The sequence below is a fragment of the Brienomyrus brachyistius genome, chromosome 20 (genome assembly GCF_023856365.1).
Source record: "Brienomyrus brachyistius isolate T26 chromosome 20, BBRACH_0.4, whole genome shotgun sequence".
Classification (NCBI taxonomy): domain Eukaryota; kingdom Metazoa; phylum Chordata; class Actinopteri; order Osteoglossiformes; family Mormyridae; genus Brienomyrus; species Brienomyrus brachyistius.
Window position 1 is genome coordinate 9,636,304 of NC_064552.1, and position 20,742 is coordinate 9,657,045.

At 45.6% G+C, this 20,742-nt stretch overlaps 1 protein-coding gene across 11 annotated transcripts in view; it reads left to right on the forward strand.

Annotated features, from left to right (window-relative positions):
* The window catches only part of plce1 (phospholipase C, epsilon 1), a 69,507-nt gene that overhangs the window by 28,656 nt on the left and 20,109 nt on the right, over nucleotides 1-20,742 (forward strand). For 9 of the 11 annotated variants that reach the window (XM_048988039.1, XM_048988041.1, XM_048988038.1 and 6 more), the window contains 5 exons: nucleotides 6,461-6,716; nucleotides 13,942-14,258; nucleotides 19,082-19,227; nucleotides 19,477-19,735; nucleotides 19,821-20,029. In XM_048988039.1, the coding sequence (XP_048843996.1) occupies nucleotides 6,461-6,716; nucleotides 13,942-14,258; nucleotides 19,082-19,227; nucleotides 19,477-19,735; nucleotides 19,821-20,029 (1,187 nt within the window). Of the gene's footprint in view, nucleotides 1-6,460; nucleotides 6,717-8,492; nucleotides 9,460-9,535; nucleotides 9,811-13,941; nucleotides 14,259-19,081; nucleotides 19,228-19,476; nucleotides 19,736-19,820; nucleotides 20,030-20,742 lie in introns of those variants that run through there. The other 2 variants (XM_048988047.1, XM_048988046.1) reach the window with 2 other exon arrangements.

Genomic DNA, 20,742 nt, shown 5'->3' on the forward strand with positions numbered 1-20,742 from the left:
TTTTGTCCAAAGTGACACGTTTTTGAGAAGGCGGGATCTCTGCAGCATTTGGGGGTTAAGGGCTTCGCTCAGGCGCCGAGTCTTAACTTACTGAACCACACATCGCCTCCAAAATCACTTGTTATATTTACTTTGGTAAATGATCTCACACACAGAAATGTCCAGCCAACCCTCTGTGTTCCTCATGGGTCACTAGTGTAGATTTCGTTTTTTTTTTCCTTTTTTTCCCTCTTTCTTTTCTTTCTCTCTTTATTTCTTGCGATCGCTCTCTACCTTTCTAACTTCTTCCAGTTTGGAGTCTCTTTGGAGCAGGCATCTAGCCTGAGGACGTACATCAGAAAGGCAGGTGCCACGATCAGATGACTGTGGTCAGAAACCATGACTGTCGGTTTTTAAAGTCCCATAGGATCGATGGAGCTCCCCACCAAAAGGGGCCAAACGCAGCTGCCCCCGTTTGTCAAATGCGGTGTGGAGCCCCTGGCAGGATCAAATCGAGCATGAGTTGATGTCAGCTCTGGTTACAGGCCAGTGAGGACCTGACGGGCGTCCGCTCAGTGCCCGATTCTCCAGACGCCAGAAGGCCTGGATTAGCGCCACGCACCTGCTCCGTCCTGATCCTGCTCGTGCTGATGGTGGCCTTGTCCTGCTGACCCTAATCAGCGTCCCTACGTATCATCTCGCCCATTCCTTCTCTGTGAAGTTCCTCTGTACCCCCCCTCGTAAAATAATTGGCATAGACCCCTTAGATTAACAGGGGCTCTGTTTAGCCGCTCAGCTTTTATCCAATTGCTCAGTGGCGGCAGTGTGTTGTAGCGATGTAGCGCCCTGCCTTTTAAAGGCAAAACGGGCTGCTAAACTGGACAGGGGGATGGATTTGGGGGTTGGGGGTTGGGGGGCGAACACTTGTTAATACCCCCCACCCGGTTTACCACTATTTGTCCTGTGCATGGGCTCTGTTTATGGTTGCTGTTCACCTGCACCCTGCACACACATTTATTACCCATGGTGCACTGGGGCTGGTGAAGTCAAGCCAAGAGACCAGGTCATCGCTTCATGGGCCCCATAAATCAGAATCCTTATTCGGCTCCCTGCTTTACCACATAGTCTGGTTGCAGTGTCCCAGCTGAGGGGGGAGGGGGTATTATGGAAGGCCAACCACTTGTCATTTTTATCCAATAGCTGCCCCCATCACTGCTGTCCCAGTGGTGCAATCTAAAATCTGACAACGGTTAGCACAGTTCGGTCTGTAGCAGGAAGCCCCTCCTATGAGAAGCGGCGTAGAACACGCTCCGCTGGTCGAGGGTGTGGGTGGGGGGTGGGAATTCACATGGGTGCCCCCGCTCACATAAACAGGAAATAAGCAAAGTTTTGCCACAAAAGAAGGTAGACATTGGCTAAGGTGAATGGCATGTGAAACAGTTTCACCCTGATAAGCTATAACGGTTTGTTCTTTCATACATCTACTAAGGATTTAAAATACATGCATAAAAAATGGAATTCAGCTTGTGAGCTGTACCTTATTCCCTCTGTCAATGTTTAATCTGACAGCAGTGAAAATATCTATTGTTTTTATATGCTTAAATGCACAATTGTTTGATCAAATCTGAAGCTTCGACTAATGGGATATTTCTGTGAGTGTGACCGTTAGATTTTTGTGTTTGCACGGTCTGATTCTTTTTATTTTTTTCTTGCGTACCTTGTAGCCACACAACCTTTACCCATGTGTACATTTTTCACAGCTTATGCAATGTTGTGAGGTATTGTGAGGTGTGACATTAAATAACCCCACTGGCCTTGAAAGGAAAAATGCCTTTTTTTATCAGTCTTGTGGATTTTTCAGCTCAGTGTTGTGAATTGCCAGCATAATTTCCATGGAAACATCATTTTTTCCCTCTACTCAAAAATGTTATTTGCACCGAGTAGACTTGTGTAAATGAAATCCGAACAAGGGAGGTCTGAGAAATTGACTTGCAAAGCATTACTGATAATCCTGGTTGCTGTGGCAATAATCTACTTAATTCAGAAATGCAGACTTGAGCATGCATTAGTGTTAAAGGTTCCTCCCCTATCCTGCTGGTCACAAGCACTTCTATCCTGATTTGTTTGTTGTTTTTTTAATATGTTAGCCTAAAATTAAATATAGTTCATTGTTCTCTTTTTCTTACATTTGGTTTCTTCCGCGAAGATCCTGTAACAGGAGCAGGAAAAACCAAATGAATGCAAGCAGGAGACACCAAGTGCCTGCTTAATGAGAAGTGAAAGTCCATTTTCTAGGCAGGAAGTCATTGGGCCGATGAATTTTGTGAAATGCAGTCGGAATTGCTTGTCTTGTTTGTTCCTTCGTGGCATTCACCCAGCGTGACCTCGGATATAGGTCCTCAGTGGCGGATTTGCCTTTGGTTCTCATTGCGGAATTGCATTTGCGGATTTTAATGCCCACAAGGGGATTCATGTTTCTTGGTTTTAGATGAGTCACTGTAAGAGCATCATAGCACTAAGACAGGACTACTTCTGATCTGTGGTTCCAGTATAACGTTATAATATCATGTAAGTGGCTTTCTAGACTGTGCATGAAATTATAATAAATAGCTTCTCTCTGTCGTGCTAAGACACTTCTGAAATATGCCCTCATACCTGGCTGTAAATCAAACGTCTAAAGCATGTTCTGTCCTGGCTGATAGGTGAACACAAAACTTAAAGAAACAATAGACACAGAACATGTTTAGCAGAACCTACAACCGGGTGCTGCATAAGCAGCTGGTCGATAAATGGATTTTTATCACTTACCCTACGTGATCCCATCAAGCTATCTAACTGATTTTATTTTTTTTTTTTTTGTATTACTTGCTTGTGTTAATACTTTTCTGTTTCCTGTGGAACTCACAGTAAATTGCATTTGCCCTTAATGGGGGAAAAAAGAACAATCGACTTTGCTTTAGGACATAATCGTTTTGTCGCCTGGTCTTCCGCCACAGAGCGGCAAAGCACAATGGGATTACTTGGGCAGGAGAGGCCCGGGGCGCTGGCCTTCCAGGAAATTAATCACCATCCCGCCGATTTCCCGCGATAGCCGTTGATGTTAGCAAAATCGCCACTGCTTACTGGACATTAACACAAAAAATATAGATATTCTGAAATAAATATCTGCAGGGGCACCCTGGACATTGGGGGATGTGATTACAAATATTAAAAACTCCATTTCCTATAAGTATTCCCTTGTTTCCCAGCAGTTTTGAACTTTACAGTATACAGTGTAGTTTTTACAGGTTTAGGATATCAGTCACCCGGGATCAGTCACCCGAGATCAGTCAACCGGGATCAGTCACCCGGGATCAGTCACCCGAGATCAGTCACCCTGAATCTCTCACATCACTTTTCAAGATGTTTCTTTCTTGCTGTCTGATCCAGGTTATTTAATGTTATCATATGTTCACATATGTTTATCCCTTGGTCGCATATACTGCCCGGCCAAAACATAAGTCACAGTTTTGAATTTAAATCAGCAAGTACATAAGAGTCAATAATTGTATCATTTTTATAGCTCAGCAAATGTTATTCAGCAATAAAGTGAAGACAGCTGAGTACCTGAATCTACCGAATGGCCAGGTTACCCCATCAGTGGATTCTCTTCATTCCTAATGGCATGGGTATATTCCAGGACGATAATTCCGAGATTAATTGGGCTCCAATTATTCAAAGAGTGATTCAGGGAGCACGAGGAATCATTTTCACACACGGATTGGCCACCACAGAATCTTGACCTTAACCCCACTGAATGTCTTTAAGATGTGCTGAAGAAGACTGCATGGAGTTCACCTCACCTGTCAGCAATACAAGATCTTGATGGGAAATGAATGCAAATTTAGAAATTTGAAATAAAAAATATTGAGATTTTGGATAAGCACGTGGAAACAATGTATTGACAAATGCGCACCATAATCAAAGCTAAAGGTGGTGCAACGAAATATTAAAGGTGTGTGACCTTTTTTTTTGCCCGTGTACATTTATTATACCGTAGACTCGGTTATATGATGTCATGTGAGATGTCTTGTTCTGCCTGAGTGTAACATTGGGGGACTTTTAATTTATTAAAGGACTGTGCACTTGCTATTATAAACCGTAAGTCTATATCTTGGGCATGTGAGAGAAGCAGGAAAACAAGAATACAGTCGCGCACTTTACATTGGTGGAGGAAACATCAGTGACATTTGATACACTCCTGATATCCATGATGGAAAAATAAGATCCGAAGACTGACAGATAGCGTTAAAGGACAGCGTGAGACGATCGGAATATGGCTAAACGTGTAGCAGACAGAGGATGTGACAACAGACGATATGATGTCAAAGACATAGAGGATATAGACGATTTTTGCCTCCTTAAATAAGCATCAATAATAAAGGATGCGGCAGTCAAGAAGTGTATTGCTGGCTGACAATTGGCAGAGCTGCAGTGAAGGACAAAGGAAAAACAATTTGGAACTATTGACATTTCTCAGAGCAAAGATTGCAATTATTCAGATTCTCTGTCACTTTTTATGGATGGGAAAGCTGGACTGTGATGAAGTGGTAGAGGCAGAGTATCAATACCTTTGAATGTCACAGAGTAAAATAATCAAGTAGATTTTTATTCAAAGCAAATCCGAACTTTCTCATGAAGCAGAAATGGCTGGTGAATGATCAGTGATTGAAAGACCTCAAGAGGACCATGTGCAGAAACACTGTAGATCAGCATTTCCCAGTCCGGTCCTTGGGGACCCCCATGTTTTTGTTCCCTCCCAGCCCCCTGCCAGACGTTCCAAATTTTTGCTCCCTCATAGTTCCCAGTAAGGAGCAAAAACATGTACTGTCTGTGTGTCCCCTAGGACCTCATTGGGAAACGCTACCATAGACGGACTCAGTCATCAAAATGAAGATGCTGTTGGGAAGCCTGAAGACACAGGCAGAAGGTTCTGCAGGATTTATGTTTATATGCTCATCAGCAGTAAACGCTGCCCGCAGTGCAGGTGCCAGTTACCTCAATGTACGGGGTCACAACATAACCAACGACAGAATTAGCTGCTTTTCTGGGTAGAGAGAAAACCGAATTAGTCCTTAAGTCTCCCCAGCTGTGTCACCCAGTAACTTTCCAGTAATTGTAATTGATGACCGGTTTGACCATGAAAGATGTCTCTCTTGCGTCACTGTCCTTCAGATCTGTGAGGACCGTCAATATTTTACGCTTGAGGGCACAAGCTCTTTTTGCCAGTTGTCAGGACGCTCTAAATCTGCTCCGTTCCCCCCCCACCCCACCCCCTCGCATTCTGCGTCCTTTCCGATAACTGCTGCCGAATGATCCAACAATTCCAACTGAGGAATGTCCGACTGCTGGTTAGCGTTAAGGGCTAATGGCCCCCAGCGGCGCCTCTAACTGGCCCCAGCAGGAAGTCCTCTAGTAAATGCATTCCTTATTAGATGTCAACAGAACTTGTATTACTGTCTAAATCTGAAATTACAAATGGTTTTTGGTGGAAAATGCACTTAGTAATTCTGTCACCTAGTGACATGCCCTCTGGTATTAAGCAGCAGTGTTGGGATGACGCAGTGCTGTCAGGCATATTTGCAGACGACCATCATGGGTCCCACGCAAACACAACAAACATAAACGTTCAAATGCTGTGCTGTTGTGGTATGAAGCCCTCTACCCCGGTTACGTCCCTGGTTTATGAAGTTGACGGCGAACCGCAATGAAATTAAAGCAGCTTCTGTTTTCCATCGTCGTAACTTTCCAGGAGAATGAGACTGACAGCCTTGTCGCGTTGTTATTTCTGTATGTGCCCATACAGATGTATGTGCCCATGCGACTAATGTGCCCAAGTCCGCTTTGACAAATCGAAACTGTAGTCCCCACTTCCGTAGTGTGATTGAACACCCCACATCTAATCATAATGGCTGATTGTCCAGTAGCCCGCCCCCCCCATCTAAGCTATAGTATATAACTTCATCTTTAACCTCTTCTAGATGACTTAAGATTAAAGATTCAGTTATTTATTGTCATTGTACACAAGAGCACAAGACCGGGCCAATGATTTCCTAATCTGTGTAAACAAAAACACAAGTCAAGATTTGTAAACGATATGTATAATATAGTTAATAAATATATGCACTGTATAAATGGATAGGTAGTATATGGTAGTGCCTGGGGGGGCTCGAGAGTTAGCGTGAATCCTTTACTGAAAGTCCCTTTGTGAGAATCTTTTAGTGCCCGGTTCAGCCTGGTTAGCGCATTGGGGTTAGTCTGGGGGTGTGGACTCTGTATGCCCTGCATGTTCTGCCTGAAGGCAGCAGTTCAAACAATAGTCCAGGCGATGCGTCCTTGTGGACGCTTGTTAAGATATGTTCTCGTCAGAAGAGAATCTCCGCTGGAGTGCAGATGCTACCCTTGAGCTGACGTTGATTTCATCTGGTTCCTCTATCCGCAGCTTCGCTATGGTTTGAGGCTCCTGGTCCACCTGCTCCATCCCTCCAGGAAACTCCTGGCCTCTGCGGGCGGAGGGGCCTGCTGCCGGGACTCATGGCCGTGCACCTGTAAGGGGCCGTCGAGCTTCCGCGTCTCCTCTCACCAGACTGCGGTCTCCACTTATATCTCCGGGGCTCTCCTGGAGGCCACAGCCTCCATCGGGGCCCGCACTGCCATCCCCTGCCTGGCGAGCTCCTCCGGAAAGACCATGCTGAAAGGTAGGCGAGACGCTGCTCCGTTGGAGGAGAAGAGTAAAACCGGGGGTGACCACAAACCAGAAAGCCACGGGGGCTCTGTGTTATTACTCTCAACCCACAGAGCTGGCGCTAACGAATCGTTATGCAGGATTCCTGTGTGCAGGTTTCGGCCAAATCCAGTTAACCACATGGCCACAGGTACTTACATATGCGGCCGCTGACTCACTAGGACTGCAAAACCGCCAAACCTTGCCAGTAGGTCGCTGTAGCAGTGTGCAGCCTAGTAGGTTAGGGATCTGTGGCCAGAAGACTGTGGGTTTAAATCCTCCGGCTAGTAAAGTATTCATATCTCTGTTAGGCCCTATAGCAAGGCTTATAATCTCAGTCGTTCCTGGGACACTGACTGTACTCTGCTCTCTGATACTCACTTGTACATTGCTTTGGATAGTACATTTACACTTAATAAATCTATTTAATGCTTTTATCCAAAGTAAACTGAAGGCTTACAATTCTTTTTTAACGTGTAATCCCTGGAAATCAAACCCACAACCTTTAAATAGTTAAAAGAGCATCTAAATGTGTAAATGTACACATTTTTTTTTACTATCTCTCAGCTTTTAAATGTACCAACTAGGACAGATGAATACAGCAACTAAGTAAAATTGTGAAACGTAGGGGCCTCAAAGTGTAGCTACAAGTATTACCTTATATGTCATTCCCGACAAAGCAGTGGGCGGGAACGTATTCCAGCAGTATCTTAGAAGGTTCAGAGAGAAAGTGAGTTTCCACGGCGACAGCTGACAGTAACCATTCCACACAGTACAAATTCACAGTGCGAGAATGTGGAAAAGGTGGGGGATTTGGTCCCACCATGGGCTGTCGTTGCTGAACACGCTGTGCAGTGTAAATAGTGGCTGTGGTTTTGGACTCGGGCCGTTGGGGGGGGGGGGGGGGGGGGGGGGCGCAGTTGACTGGTGACGGATGACCCGAGACTGGCAGTGCACCCAGAACACGCCTGTGCCAAACGCATTCTAGGGGGGGGTGGTGGTGAGATTTCGCAGTCTGACCCCACTGTCCCTTCCGCGCCGTGGGCCAGGGCGGAACGCTTGTGTAAGATGAGCTCCGTCTCTCCTCCCTCCCTCTGTCAAAAAGGGAATTTAAGAAAAAAAGTGACCGAAGCCAGGTGGCCTGGCTTTGAAGAGCCCCCCCCTCCCCAAGCCAGATCATTCCTCCATGCAGGCATTACGAAGGATGCCTCGCTCATGGTCCTTGTGGTGTCCTTGGTCCTCTTCCTGCTCGTAACACATGTGAGGTGCAGCAGGAGAGGAGCTTCCAGGCTTTTCTGTAGCCCTTCGAACTTCTGCTCGGCGTCTCAGTTGGGGTCCGGGCGACGCGCTCTGAACGTGTTGTTCTCAGGCGCGGTCTGGCGTGTTAATTTCGCTTATTTCGTCTGGTATACACCCTGTAAGCTCTTTGGGTGTCTACGGCAGTGCCTAACAGAATAACCGTTCTGTGGCCAAGACGTTAATCCGATTGCAGCCTTATTCTTAGTTGAGTGCTGGATTTAATATGCATTTTCCTCCAGGCATATCCCCAGTACCTTGCTGAGAAGTCAGAAGATGGATGGATGAATGGTTCTATAAGTTAAAATATAAGTACTGTACATATGTTTGAAATCCAGTTTGAGGAACTATACCAAACGTTTCCATTGCCTTTTATAGCACGATTGTTATAGAACTCATATATTGTCTGAATTGAGGCTTCCCAATAGTTGCAAGAGAGTCGGCTTCCAGTCTCGAGCTGGTCGTTGCAGGTATTAGCAGGATCCACTATGGTAATTCAGTTGCAGCTGATTGTTTGCAGGGTGGAGAATTAGGCTTGAAGGGAATATTCGTAACAGGTTAATTAGTGAATAAGAGGTGTTTTTGCAAGAGGGCTTGGGTAATGTCAATGTAATCTTAGGATCAGTCTTTGTAAGCGGCCATCCAAATTAAGGGTGGTTTGGATGTGCTGCTCATGTATAAGAGAGATGCTGCAAAGCAGGTTTAGTGAACTTCACATGGCTTCGGGTTAATTTGCACTTTACACGCAACAAAGCAATTATTTGTTTGGCCTTCTATTTTTTATGGACGGCTATCGTTTTCACTCTCCTGACGTTCTGCGCCCATCTGCAGACCGTGCTCCTGAACCACTGTCTGGCCGGTCGGCGTGAGGAAAACCAGACGTCCTCTCCTTTAAATCGTACTTTAGTCGTGCTGTGGAGCCCCTGGACCTCTTTTTGTTTGAAGTCGAATAGAATATATTGTGCTTTGCTCTGCCTGCTAGCCTGCACGTACCTGCAAATGAGCCTGGAGTGAGAGAGTCCTTCCGGGACTGAGGATCCACAGCACCTGAATCCTCTCTCAGGTTCTGCAGGACTTCTTTCTTCACTCCTTCCTTGTTTTTTTAAGTCCCCTATTTACTGCCTGCTCAGTCCTTCCCAGGTGCGCTCACTTATTGAGCGAGTTTAGTGAGTCACTACCTGGCACCCGCGTCGCTGTGACTCTCTGTCGGCATTGTTTCGGCGCCCCGTGAGTCACCTGACAACTTCTCTGTTCTTCTGCTGGCTTTGAGGAACTCGCTGGGTTTTAGTAAACGGCGTGCCGCATGCTTCAAGTATGGGTTACGGCGCTGAATGGTCCAGCTGATGCAGCCCTTCCGTGCTTCTGACACCAGCTTCAGTAAAGACTCTGCGAGTCCCCTATTCCTCCCCGCGAAGTCTGTGGTGAGCACTTGTCAATTTTATTGTTGTTTATTAAATGGCTAGGGGTTGGGAGGTGGGCGGGGGTGTTCAGGTGGCTGCCCCCCCCCCCCCCCAGCCCCCCAGGAGCGGTGCGGGCGGCTTCTTTCACGTACCGATAACTGGAAGCCTGCTGGAGTCGCAGCTTGTGTGCTTGGGGCCAGTTAGCGGCAAGGAGACACGGTGAGCGACACTCGCAGGAACACAGCTGCCACCGCAATCACTCGGCGCGGACCCCACCCGGAACCGGCCAGAGCCCGGACACACGATCCCGCCCCCCCTTGCCCCCACCCGGGCTGATGAAGCCCTCGCAGAGGACTGACTGCCGGCTGATCAGTGAGTGCACGTCTCAGCTCCCAGGGAACCTCTCGTTTGCATGGGTTCATTTATTATTGAACCAGAGCTCCGTTGATCTGCTTGACAGCTCCTCATATTCAGGTGTTTTTTTTTTATTTTTTTTGTCTGGACACAGCTGCACGCGTAGGGTGTAAAATGTGCCTGAAATAGAGCTGCCTGCGGAGTCTTAATCCCATTTGCTAGGATACCAGCGCTTTCCGTAGCCCAAACGTCCGTCATACTGTCTTTGCTCCGTTATCATTGCCTGTTGGTTCGTCGTAATGTAGTGCCGGCTTGACAGGCGATCCAGAATGTCATGTGCGTGTGTGTGTGTGTGTGTATAGATACCAGAGAACTCTCTCCAGAGGTGTGTGCCTATGTACCAGCACGCTGTCTTTCAACAGTTTTATTCAGTGTTTGTTGGTCTTTGCACTTTTTCGATGATCTCGATCTGGATGAAAGTTGTTGTTGTACGTACAGAGTACTGTGTGTTTTTTTTTTGTTTGCTTGTTTGTTTATATCTGCAGGAAAGGCATGAATATAGATGTTGGCACCATCTTACCATCTTAAGTGAATATTAAAACTCCGTTCATTACTTGGGGTAGCAAAGTAACAGAATCTTTCAGCGAGTGCTTTGTCAACGCCTCATGTGTACACAGGGTCATTGTTGTCATTTGTTTAGTGGTTCACAGGCATACGTGCACACACACGCACACACACACACACACACATGCAGCGCCATTTATCTTGCTCAAGGTTCCCTGCAGAGGTCTGTAATTGCAAACGGCACATGTTGAACTCTTTTCCAGACACTCTGTTTTCAATGACCTGTGTTATGCATAAGCTTCTGCGCGATGCTACCTGTGCTGCCTGCATGGATTTGCGCACCTGTAGGTCCATGCCTGGTTTGTAGTGGTTGTTTTTGTGGACGTGAGATGCAACGTAGGAATTGGGGACTGCGCTCGGAATGGCTCTCAGTGGAGTCATAACCTGGATGTTGCCACGGTGATGCAAGGCAAACTTGAAGTAGCCCGAATGTCACGGAAGCTGGTCTTGCCCTTTGTGCACAGTAATGGGGAATGCGAAGGGTCACCGTTCGGGGGGGGGGGGGGGGGAGAGAGAGTCTGAACATGGCTGACTTAGCAGCGTAAGTTGGGAGAGGGGGGGGGCTGATGTTAGTAGGTGCAGCCAATAGTTTTTTTATGCTCTTCTGTGATGTGTCTTGTTTAAAATAAGCACAGATAGACACCAGTATTATAAGAGTTTCATCATGAAAGCAGAATAGTTCGGTTTTTGTCATGGAAATGCAAAGCATCTCAGGTCTGTTTATTTACCGTGATGTAATAGTGACATAATCTGCCTGTTTCCTTATAGATGGAGATAGACAGTAAGTATGTTTATAGTGTCACAGCACATTTTTTCATTTGCTTTCTTATAGGAGGTGGGTGTTTATTCTTCCTGTTATTGTTAAGATATTAGGTATGATCAGTTGTTCCTAGAAGCAATTTAGCATCAGACCTGAAAATGCTGTCCCATTAATTTATTACTGTTGATTATTCTTGATTTTGAGCATCCCCATTATTCTGGTCTGTTCGTGATTATTATTTTTGTTGGGGTGCTTCCTCACACTGCTGGTTTTTTACTGGGGGGGGGGGGCAATCCACCAGAATCATCAGACTCACTTAAGGCCTGCAGATCTGTAACCCAGGCCGCGTTCAGTTTTGAAAATTGTAATCGACCGCATCATTTATATTGCTATATTGTTTGATATTCCATTAACCACGCGGCTTACGGAATTTCCTGTCTGTTTGTAGCTGCTGTTTCAGTGTCATGTATGTGATTTGACAGTATCTGTGTCCTGTTAAGTACGGCATTAAAGTATAATTGAATAAATTTGAATGGGATTATACAAGGAGGGAGACAAATTGAAACTGAGAATAAATGGATACCGTTAGAGAGAGAGAGAGAGCGAGAGAGAGAGAGATTTCCTTTTTTCAGGTATTTTTGAAGTAAATAATTTTACCCCCAAATTCTGTGGAATCCGTATCTCCAGAGATCATTAACCAGTCTTGAGTTCATTTCTATCTGAAGGTGAACAGCCATTTCTCTCAGGTTAGCTTACTTGTATTTTAAGTGTTAAAATACAGTGTACTTGTATTTTAAGAGATTCCCTTTCACATGGGATTCCATTCATTGTTTTTTTTTTTTAAAGTAATTCCTTCGTAGTTGCAGGTGTTTTTTTTTAGATATATTAATTAGAAAAGCACAGTAGTACTGTTTTGTTTTCCGAATCTCTGTGGTGCTGTGCAGAACAACCTGGAACATCACAGATTAATTAAAATCTCCGCCACTTCCGAAATCCAGGTAGTTATTAATAAATGATGCTTTTAATTGGAGGATTTGGACATAATCCAAAGCTCGTTACATCCACACTTATGGGTTTCCCAGATTTACGGATCTGCCCAGTTGTTTTGATGCTAAGATAAGTTGTTTGTATAGTGAGTTCACATAATTACTAATTAGTTTTACAAATCACTGTACAGTTCATATTCTTGTATGTCCTTGCATATCTAGTTATATGATAAGCAATTTGCTAGTAAATGCATCTTGTAAATTACTCATTATTTTGAGTATATCTCACAAACAAACAATTCTTTGGATTTTGAGTGACTCGCTGGGCACTAATTTTTCAGTGAAATACTGGAAAAAACGTAATGATTTCTCTACACGGCACGTACTTGTACATCTGTCTGTATTGTAATTAAGTAAAGCTAATTATAACCACTGTATATCTTCACAAAAATGAGTTTCCTCTTGATTGCATATGGAGAGCCAGTGATTGTTCTTCTGATTTCTTTAATGTACTCCGAGAAGTTCAGCGAAAGGTGAATCAAAAATAAAATTGTTATATTCGTTATGGGGGTCCTTCTGAGACGTTGCCTGGGCAACATGCCAGGTTGCTACAGAAACGGGTTGCGTTAGTCCTCGTTTGCTGGGGTTTTGTAGGAATTGAATGCACAGTATTTTTATTATTTCAACAAACAAGGAACAAGCCTATCATATTACATTTAATGGTTTAGGGGTGGAGCTGACAACCAACAATAAGAAACATACGAGCTCCCAGCATGCGATACTGCTGTTTGTTGATGTCTGTTAGGAAGGTTTGCAGGGGGCGAAGGGCATTACTCACATTCAGGGGGCAAATGGGTTTTTATCAGTAATGACAGAAGTCCGTCTGAATGTGTTTAAGGAACCACAGCAGTGACTTTTCGGGGGTTGGAGCTAACTGCCGTTAGCGTCCGCGCTACCCCGCGTGCCAGATGACTGTTCACGCTTATTATTTTTAGTTTCCGGAATTGACGGCCGTCAACTGTGCGACAGCTTTTCATTCCTGGGAAAAGTACAAATCCATTCATAGAATTATTTAATAATGTGCTAAGTAGCCAAGCCAGCGCTCGCGCTGCTGGGTCAGGTAGTCGGGAAGCAACAAGCAAAGAGTATGAATTTTTGCTCTTCTTGTTGCACATCTCTTCCCGTTTTGCAGGGTCTCTTGGGACCTGCAGTATAAGGGGCAGGTTGTCTTGGACATCATGTCTTTCTCCTTAGCTGACAATGGCCAGATATATAGGATATACAGTATATAGGATTCATGTGTCTTGTGTTGTGCGCTATGCCGCTGTAGCCGTCCCTGCCGTCAGGCTCCCTCCCCATGCGGGAGTCTCGTGGTTCACAGACTTCTCACCTTGCTAAAGAGAACAGCACTTTCTTGAAGGCCCATTAACACAGAGTTCGGGTCGCGAGACCTTTTTTTCAATTTAATTTTTTTCAATTCAATTTCCCCTCAATTGACAACTTGTACTGCTGCCACCCAGGTGCTCCTCTAAGCCATACGGTTCAGTTTTCCACAAAATGAGGATAGATGTTTTTAGATTCGATTTGAGACTTTTGAGGGAGCTTTTCTCATGTTAGGTTAACCTTTAATGATTACTGAGCACCTTCAGGGCTCGTAGGATGAATGGATCATGATTTTTTGCTCTGTACATCGACAGAAGCCGATGCTGTACTCTTGGCCCTCTCTGGCTTCTTTGTAAGATTTAAGATGACCCTCTCTGTCCCTGTTTCACCCAACAGAGCGACCACTGTGCACCACAATGGCGGGCAGTGGGTCGCTGCCGTCCACCATGACAGGCATTAGCAAGGAGCTGGCGGACCTGCGGCACCTCATCCAGTTCCCCGAGGAGATCGCCGCCATCCTGATGGAGCAGGAACAGCGGCTGTACCGCCGCGTCTTCCCCCTGGACTACCTCTGCTTCCTCACCCGGGACCTGGGCTCCCTCGAGTGCCCCAGGCGCCACCCAAACCTCAAGTCCTCGTTGTCCGCCCCGGCTGTGTCCAGCCGCACCAGCAAGGGAAACACCGTGGAAGACCTGGTCACGCGGTTCAATGAGGTGAGACGTGGCATCGCTGCGGGAAATCGCCCGAGGACACTGGAGATGGCAGCCGATGGGGAGACAAACGGTCAATTTATCAGTATTGGCAGAGTCCCTGGAACGCGATTCTTGTGTGGGATGTTGGGAGACTTCATGGCACTGGGACTGGTCACACCGTACCATAGAAGCCGGTGGTGAGATTCCGCCCCCTGGCCTGTATGTTCTCCACGTAGTATCTGAATGTGTGTGTGTGCCCTGCGGTGGACTGGCATCCCGTCCTCGGCGTCTTCTGCCTTATGCCCTGTGCTGCTTGTAAGCCTCCGGATGGATGGATGATTTAACTAAATGTCCTCTTCAGCAGTTTTGCTACTTATTTTGCCAAATGTGCTGGCATATGTCTGATGTTACCTTCTGATTTCTTTGACATGTGGGTCACATTATTTTCTGCTTATTACCTGGTGCTTGTTTGAGAAGGCAAAGGTTCTCTGGCCTCACATAGGTAACTTGACTCACGTTACTCCTTTTGGCAGGCGGGACCGTAGCACTACTGCCTGAGCGCTTCATTTGAAATGTCATTACTATGTTATTCTTGTATTATTGGTGCACGGGGGTTAATATCTCTCCAAAGTGCAATTTGCCCACAGGCAGTTTTATAGATGGCTGTTATAGAGTCATATGTCCTGTTAGGACCCCGACTGTCACAGTAAGCGGCAGGGAGAAGATGGGAAACCCAGAGGTGCGCAGGATTGTCTTGCTGCCCCATTGTTTTCCACTCTTATCTTGTATAGTATGTTGTATGTGAAGTTTATTGTCTGGTCAGTGTGTAGATGTTCGCATGTGGTAGTGTATTGTTTAGTAAATGTGTAAGTGTAGCACCTTGGGCTCAGGGAGATGATATTTCATCCCAAATGTATACAGTTGTGTGCCGCATGACGACGTTTCGGTCGCCATATACAATGGTGGTCCCATAAGATTTGCAGCTGAAAAATCCCTATCATCTAGCAACATCTTAGATGTCGTAACGTTGTAGCACAATGCGCTACTCGCGTGTTTGTGGTGATGCTTGTGTAAACAAACTACTACTTTGCCAGTTGTTAAAAAGTAGACCACTAACAATTAGGTATAGTGTATAATACTTGATAATGATACATAATAAATGATAAACAACTATGTTACTGATTGATGTATTTACTATACTGTAGATTTTATCATTATTTAGGCTGGACCCTATTGCCTAGGTTTGTGTAAGTGCTCATAAGACAATGACATCACCTAACAACACATTTCTCAGAATGTATCCCGGCGGATTACTGTACATGTACATTGATGGGCTGACAGTAAAGGGCTCCATTTACCATTTGAATGTTCAACCTTCATCATTCACAAGCCCAGACCGTGAGGTTCTAGGGGCGTAAAGTGATTCTGAAGTCATGTTTAGCTTTCCGGCGCCGTCCAGTAAGACAGCCAAGCTCTGCGGTATATAAATATAGTTATTTTCATGAGCAGTCTGATGGTTGTTGAGACAGGAGGCCAGTGAGTCATCGGATTCATCTCATGCTCGTGTCGAGAGGACAGCCAGGGACATTGATGGATATGACCGTTCAGCTTCTGTTTTATCTGCCGGATGACAAGAGCTAGCGGCCTTGGGAGAATAAGCACTGTTCAGCCATGAGGAACTGACCTGAGAACAGGGTTTTTTTTATTATTTGTTTTTTTTTTTAGAGTTTCCCACACATTGTCCTGCAACGCAACACTCAAAGGTTTGCTCTTTACTGGGGTCAGTCTATGCAGAGAGCTGCTCTATTGCACATTCGCTAAGTGCTTCGGGGCTGTATTCCCACAGCCCAAATCACCCCACCAGCATCCCATATGGGCGATTTCAGGCTTTCAGATTTTCCACCAGCCTCTCAGTCACTATCGCGCGTCACTTCCTATTCCTGAGCTTAGAACGATTGCCATCCTATACGTTCCAGAACCGGTTTGACCCATGTTTGAGCTGTCAGATTTAAGTTGCCAGCTTACTGGCATGACCCTGCTTCCCTGGACCGTAAATGATGTAGTTTAATGTGAGAGCAGAACGGCACCTTCCATATGAAGGCGGCACCTATTAATAGGTGACAGTAATAAACTGGTAGGATGTGGAGCTTCCGATCGCGTCCCGGGCTCTTTCCCGTTTGTAGAATACATCTTTGCTGCTCTGGATGATTGCTTTGATGCCTTTGCTGTCCTGGGACTGAGGACGGAGCCTCAGATCCCGCTAGAGGATTTTCTCACCAAATTGGATTACAGCAGACTCACTGATGTAATGCCAATAAAGCTAAGGTCCGCGTCGCTTAATCACGGTGTCATGTTGCAGACGCAGGTTCAGCCCTATGTATCTCCAGCTCCTATTTTTACCGCGGGGGACAAAATGCTCCCCCAGGCCGGGATTTCACAGCACCCATTGTTAGCTGAACAAGAAGCTTGGGGTTCCTGAAAGTATTACTTAATCATTATTCTTAGTTCATATTCTTGAAATGCTGGGCCACACTTTGATTTCACACGGGAGCGGACGAACGCATTCCTGACAGCTGAGGTTTAAGTAAAGCCTTGTTTGAGTAATTTGTATTTCTTTTTTTTTTTCTCTGCATTCATGGAAACCATCATGAAAATGCTTTTCTTGGTTGTTTTCGTATCTCTTCGGTTTCTCTGGGGATTTTTGATTGTTCTTCACAGAAGTGTAATATGATATATGGGAAATGCTTCTTTTTAGCTTTCTTTGTTTTTTTTCCCTGGCCTGACATTTCCAGAAAAGGCCAGATAGATGTGCTCTCATCATCCAGGAGTTACGGTCAGAACCTTCTCAGTGTTTATGTGATAGGATTGTTTTTGACTAGCGCTTGAGACTCCGCACAACAGCGGAAAACCAAGTGTTTCCACTCTGTCCTGCCATCTTCCTGGATAAGATGCTTGAAAGAAATGATTTTGTGTACAGTACTTTCATATTAATCCATGACTATTGAATATTGTTTTGGATTGCTTTGGAAAATAGACAATATTTAGTTCACTTCACTGTTGGATTTGGAGAATAGAAATGTCTACATTTCCCTGGACATACAGTACCAGTCGAAAGTTTGAATTGATATTCTTTGTTTTCCAATCAAATAACGACCCTAAGCACACCTTGAGCTTATACAGCAAGTAGTCACTTGTCACCAAGGAACGAGATGGAATGCTGTGATAAATGACCTGGTCCCCACCTGGTCCCCTGACCTAATCCCTATAGAGTTGGCTTGAAATGAGTTGGATTGAAGAGTAAGAGCAGGTAGCCAACTTGTGCCTAAAAGCTGTGGAACCTCCTCCAGGACTGTTGGAGCAGCGTTCCAGGTGGCTACATCTGGAAGCTGTTTGATAGAATGCCAAGAGTCTGCAATGCTGTCATCGATGCAAAAGGGGGCTGTATTAAAGAGTCTAAAGTCTGATCAGATCTTCAGATGTTGAACATTTCTCTTGGTCGTGGGAGTATTTGATATGCATGGCTTCATTGTTACGAGGCCTTTTACTACAAGGCAAATACCATGGCTAAAATAGATACAAATGCATCAAAAGCAAACGAGTTGTACTGCCAGTTAATATGAGGAAATTAGAAGGTCACACAGGTCAGGTTCCTGTGTCCGAATTTAACATAAAATGAAAGAGAAAAACATGCTATCAGCAGGGAAGAAGCCCACTGATTGTAGTAGCTACACAGTTAGATACGGCTCCGATTAGAGATCTTAATAAAAAGGTAAAAACGAACCTCTGAATATCTTGTGAAACCTGTTACTGCCAACAAAAGCAGCGTTGGATAATTGGCATCCAGTGAGGCTCTGTTGTGGAAATGAAGTTGGGTATATTGGCAGAGAACCCAATAGAGAGCCCCCCCACACTGGTGTCTTGAAGTTTATATTCTATCCCAGCAGAAAGCTGATTGGCCCTGGAGAGTCTCCTCCCATGCCACTCAACTATTCTAAACAAATCATTAGCTATTGATAAGGTTGCCCATTCTCTAGGAATTATAGCCGCTCTCATGCCCCCCCCCCCCCCCCCCCCCCCACTTTAAAAGTCTGGAATCGCCCCTGTGTCTATGAAAAGGCTCCACTTTCAGTTTCATATTCTTAACTTTCCTTAAAATATTCTTGCTGTATATATTATTTGGGATTTAACGTCTGTAAGTCTGCTAATGACTGACAATAGCAGGACGTTACCTTGAGAGAGACACCAGCAACAAGAATCACTCTCTGTCTCAAGAGACTTCATGGTATATATATCCAGTGGCATTTTTAGCGTAGCTTCCATCACTGGTAACTGGGTTTCTGCAGTTCCAACTCGGTCCCCGTAGCCATAGCTGGTTCGAAGGCCTAAATTGTCACATGAGAAATCAGAGAATGCTGAACTTCCAACCTCCATTTCCCAAAAGAAGCTGAAACAATTGGGCTATTTTGGTTTGGTCTTAATTCGGTTGAGATAAGTGTTTACTTCACATAATTCTGAAATGCACCCTATGGCAGTGACCACACAACACGTTATGAGTTTTCCACTGGCTTTCTCATAGAATCGCAGAATTCAGGGGCGTTCATTTTTTTTTTTAATCGCTTAAAAAAAATTCCAACCATGAACCCGAGATTCGTTCTCATTTCGTTTTTGTTTGGATGGCAAAACTCAGTAGGAATTGTATTTCTCATAAACAAACCGAAGAAGAGAATACTTCATACTTTGGACCTGGTTCGATCTTTCGATGAGAGAAGTTGTTTAAATGTGCAGCGTTTCACCCTTTAAGAAATGCAACGTTCAACCACTGTCCCCGGTTCTCCGTGTCTCAGGTTAGCTCATGGGTGACCTGGCTCATCCTGACTGCCGGCTCCATGGAAGAGAAGAGGGAGGTCTTCTCCTACCTGGTGCACGTGGCCAAGTGCTGCTGGAACATCGGCAACTACAACGCGGTGATGGAATTCTTGGCAGGGCTCAGGTGAGGTATGGGTCAACTGTAGGGTTGTCATGAGGTGTTTGGGGAAGGCTTGTGTTACTCTTTTTAGGGCTCTTAGTGGGACTGGTTACGGTAACATCTTGAGAGCTTTCTTGGCTGGTTTCAGTGGAGCTACAGTCGTTTTGGGTTTTGGGGGGAGTCCTAGAAGGTTGATAGAGAACTTCCAACTGAGCTGAAAAAACTCGCAGTTCGGCCTTTCGCTCACCCTCCGAACTTTTGTCGTGGCCACAGGTCTCGTAAGGTTTTAAAGATGTGGCAGTTCATGGACCAGTCGGACATCGAAACCATGCGTAGCCTGAAAGACGCCATGGCACAGCATGAGTCCTCGTCCGAGTACAAGAAGGTGGTGAACCGGGCCCTAAATATCCCCGGCTGCAAGGTGGTGCCCTTCTGCGGGGTCTTCCTGAAGGAGCTCAGCGATGCCCTCAACGGGACCGCGAGCCTCATCAGCCTGCGGCCTCACTTCGACTCCCAGGATGACTCCATCGAGGTAGGGGCGTAACATCCTACCACTGATCGCTATAGCAACTTAAGTGTGGGCCCCTCCTGACCGGAGATTCCCGGAATCCCTTCAGTTCGTCACGGAGTATGGCGGGCAGGATCGCTTCCTGCGTCGCGTCGGGAAGGACGGCCTGCACAGCCCCAACAAGGAGTCAACTGTTAGCAACATCCTGCAGACCATCCGCAGCTGTAACCGAAGCCTGGAGTCGGAGGAACCGGAAGAAAACATCCGCGATAGGCTCCCCGGCTTGAGGCACTCCCTCCGAGAGAGGGGCAGGAACCAGTAAGTGCCCAACACACATAACCCTGCCCTGGGTCATTCACCCCTCTTCAAGAAAACCGTTCATATTCACACACGCAGACCAACAGAGTTCCCATATTTTCATTACATGCTACATAACAGCCATTTTTCACATTTAGTATAATCTAATAAATACATCTGTAGTTCATGAGGCAACCTCGAAAAGCCTTTATATACCTGAAAAGTTACAGTTTGGATCTATTATAAGGTTAAGCTGTTTAATAAGCAAAAGCATCTTGGCGCAAGTTCAGTGCAGTTTGGAGGTAGGGAGCATCAAATGAAAGCGAGTTATACCGTTAAACAGGTTGGTGAACCACGCCTTCTTGTGTCTTTAATGTAGGCCAGGTGTTCTCATATTTGAAAGGTTTAAGGAATTTAAGGAGTGTGGTGCAGGTAATAGCTTCGACCTAGATTAGCAGATATTTTCTGGGTAAATGTTCCACATGTGAGTTGGGGAATGAAACAGTAGTTTGCCAAGGAGAAAACAGCCAGGTGTTAGAGATTCTGGCATGACGTGATTTTGCAGGCTAAACCTCTGTGCCTGTGATCAGATGGTCGCTGCTTCGACCCCAGCGTCAGTAAAACAGGCACATGTCTGTGGGCCCTTGACCGAGACCCTTAATCCCTGGCTCCCTGGGTGCCACATGGTGCCTGACCCTTAGCTCTGCCTCCCAAGCTTGATCTCGCATGTCTGT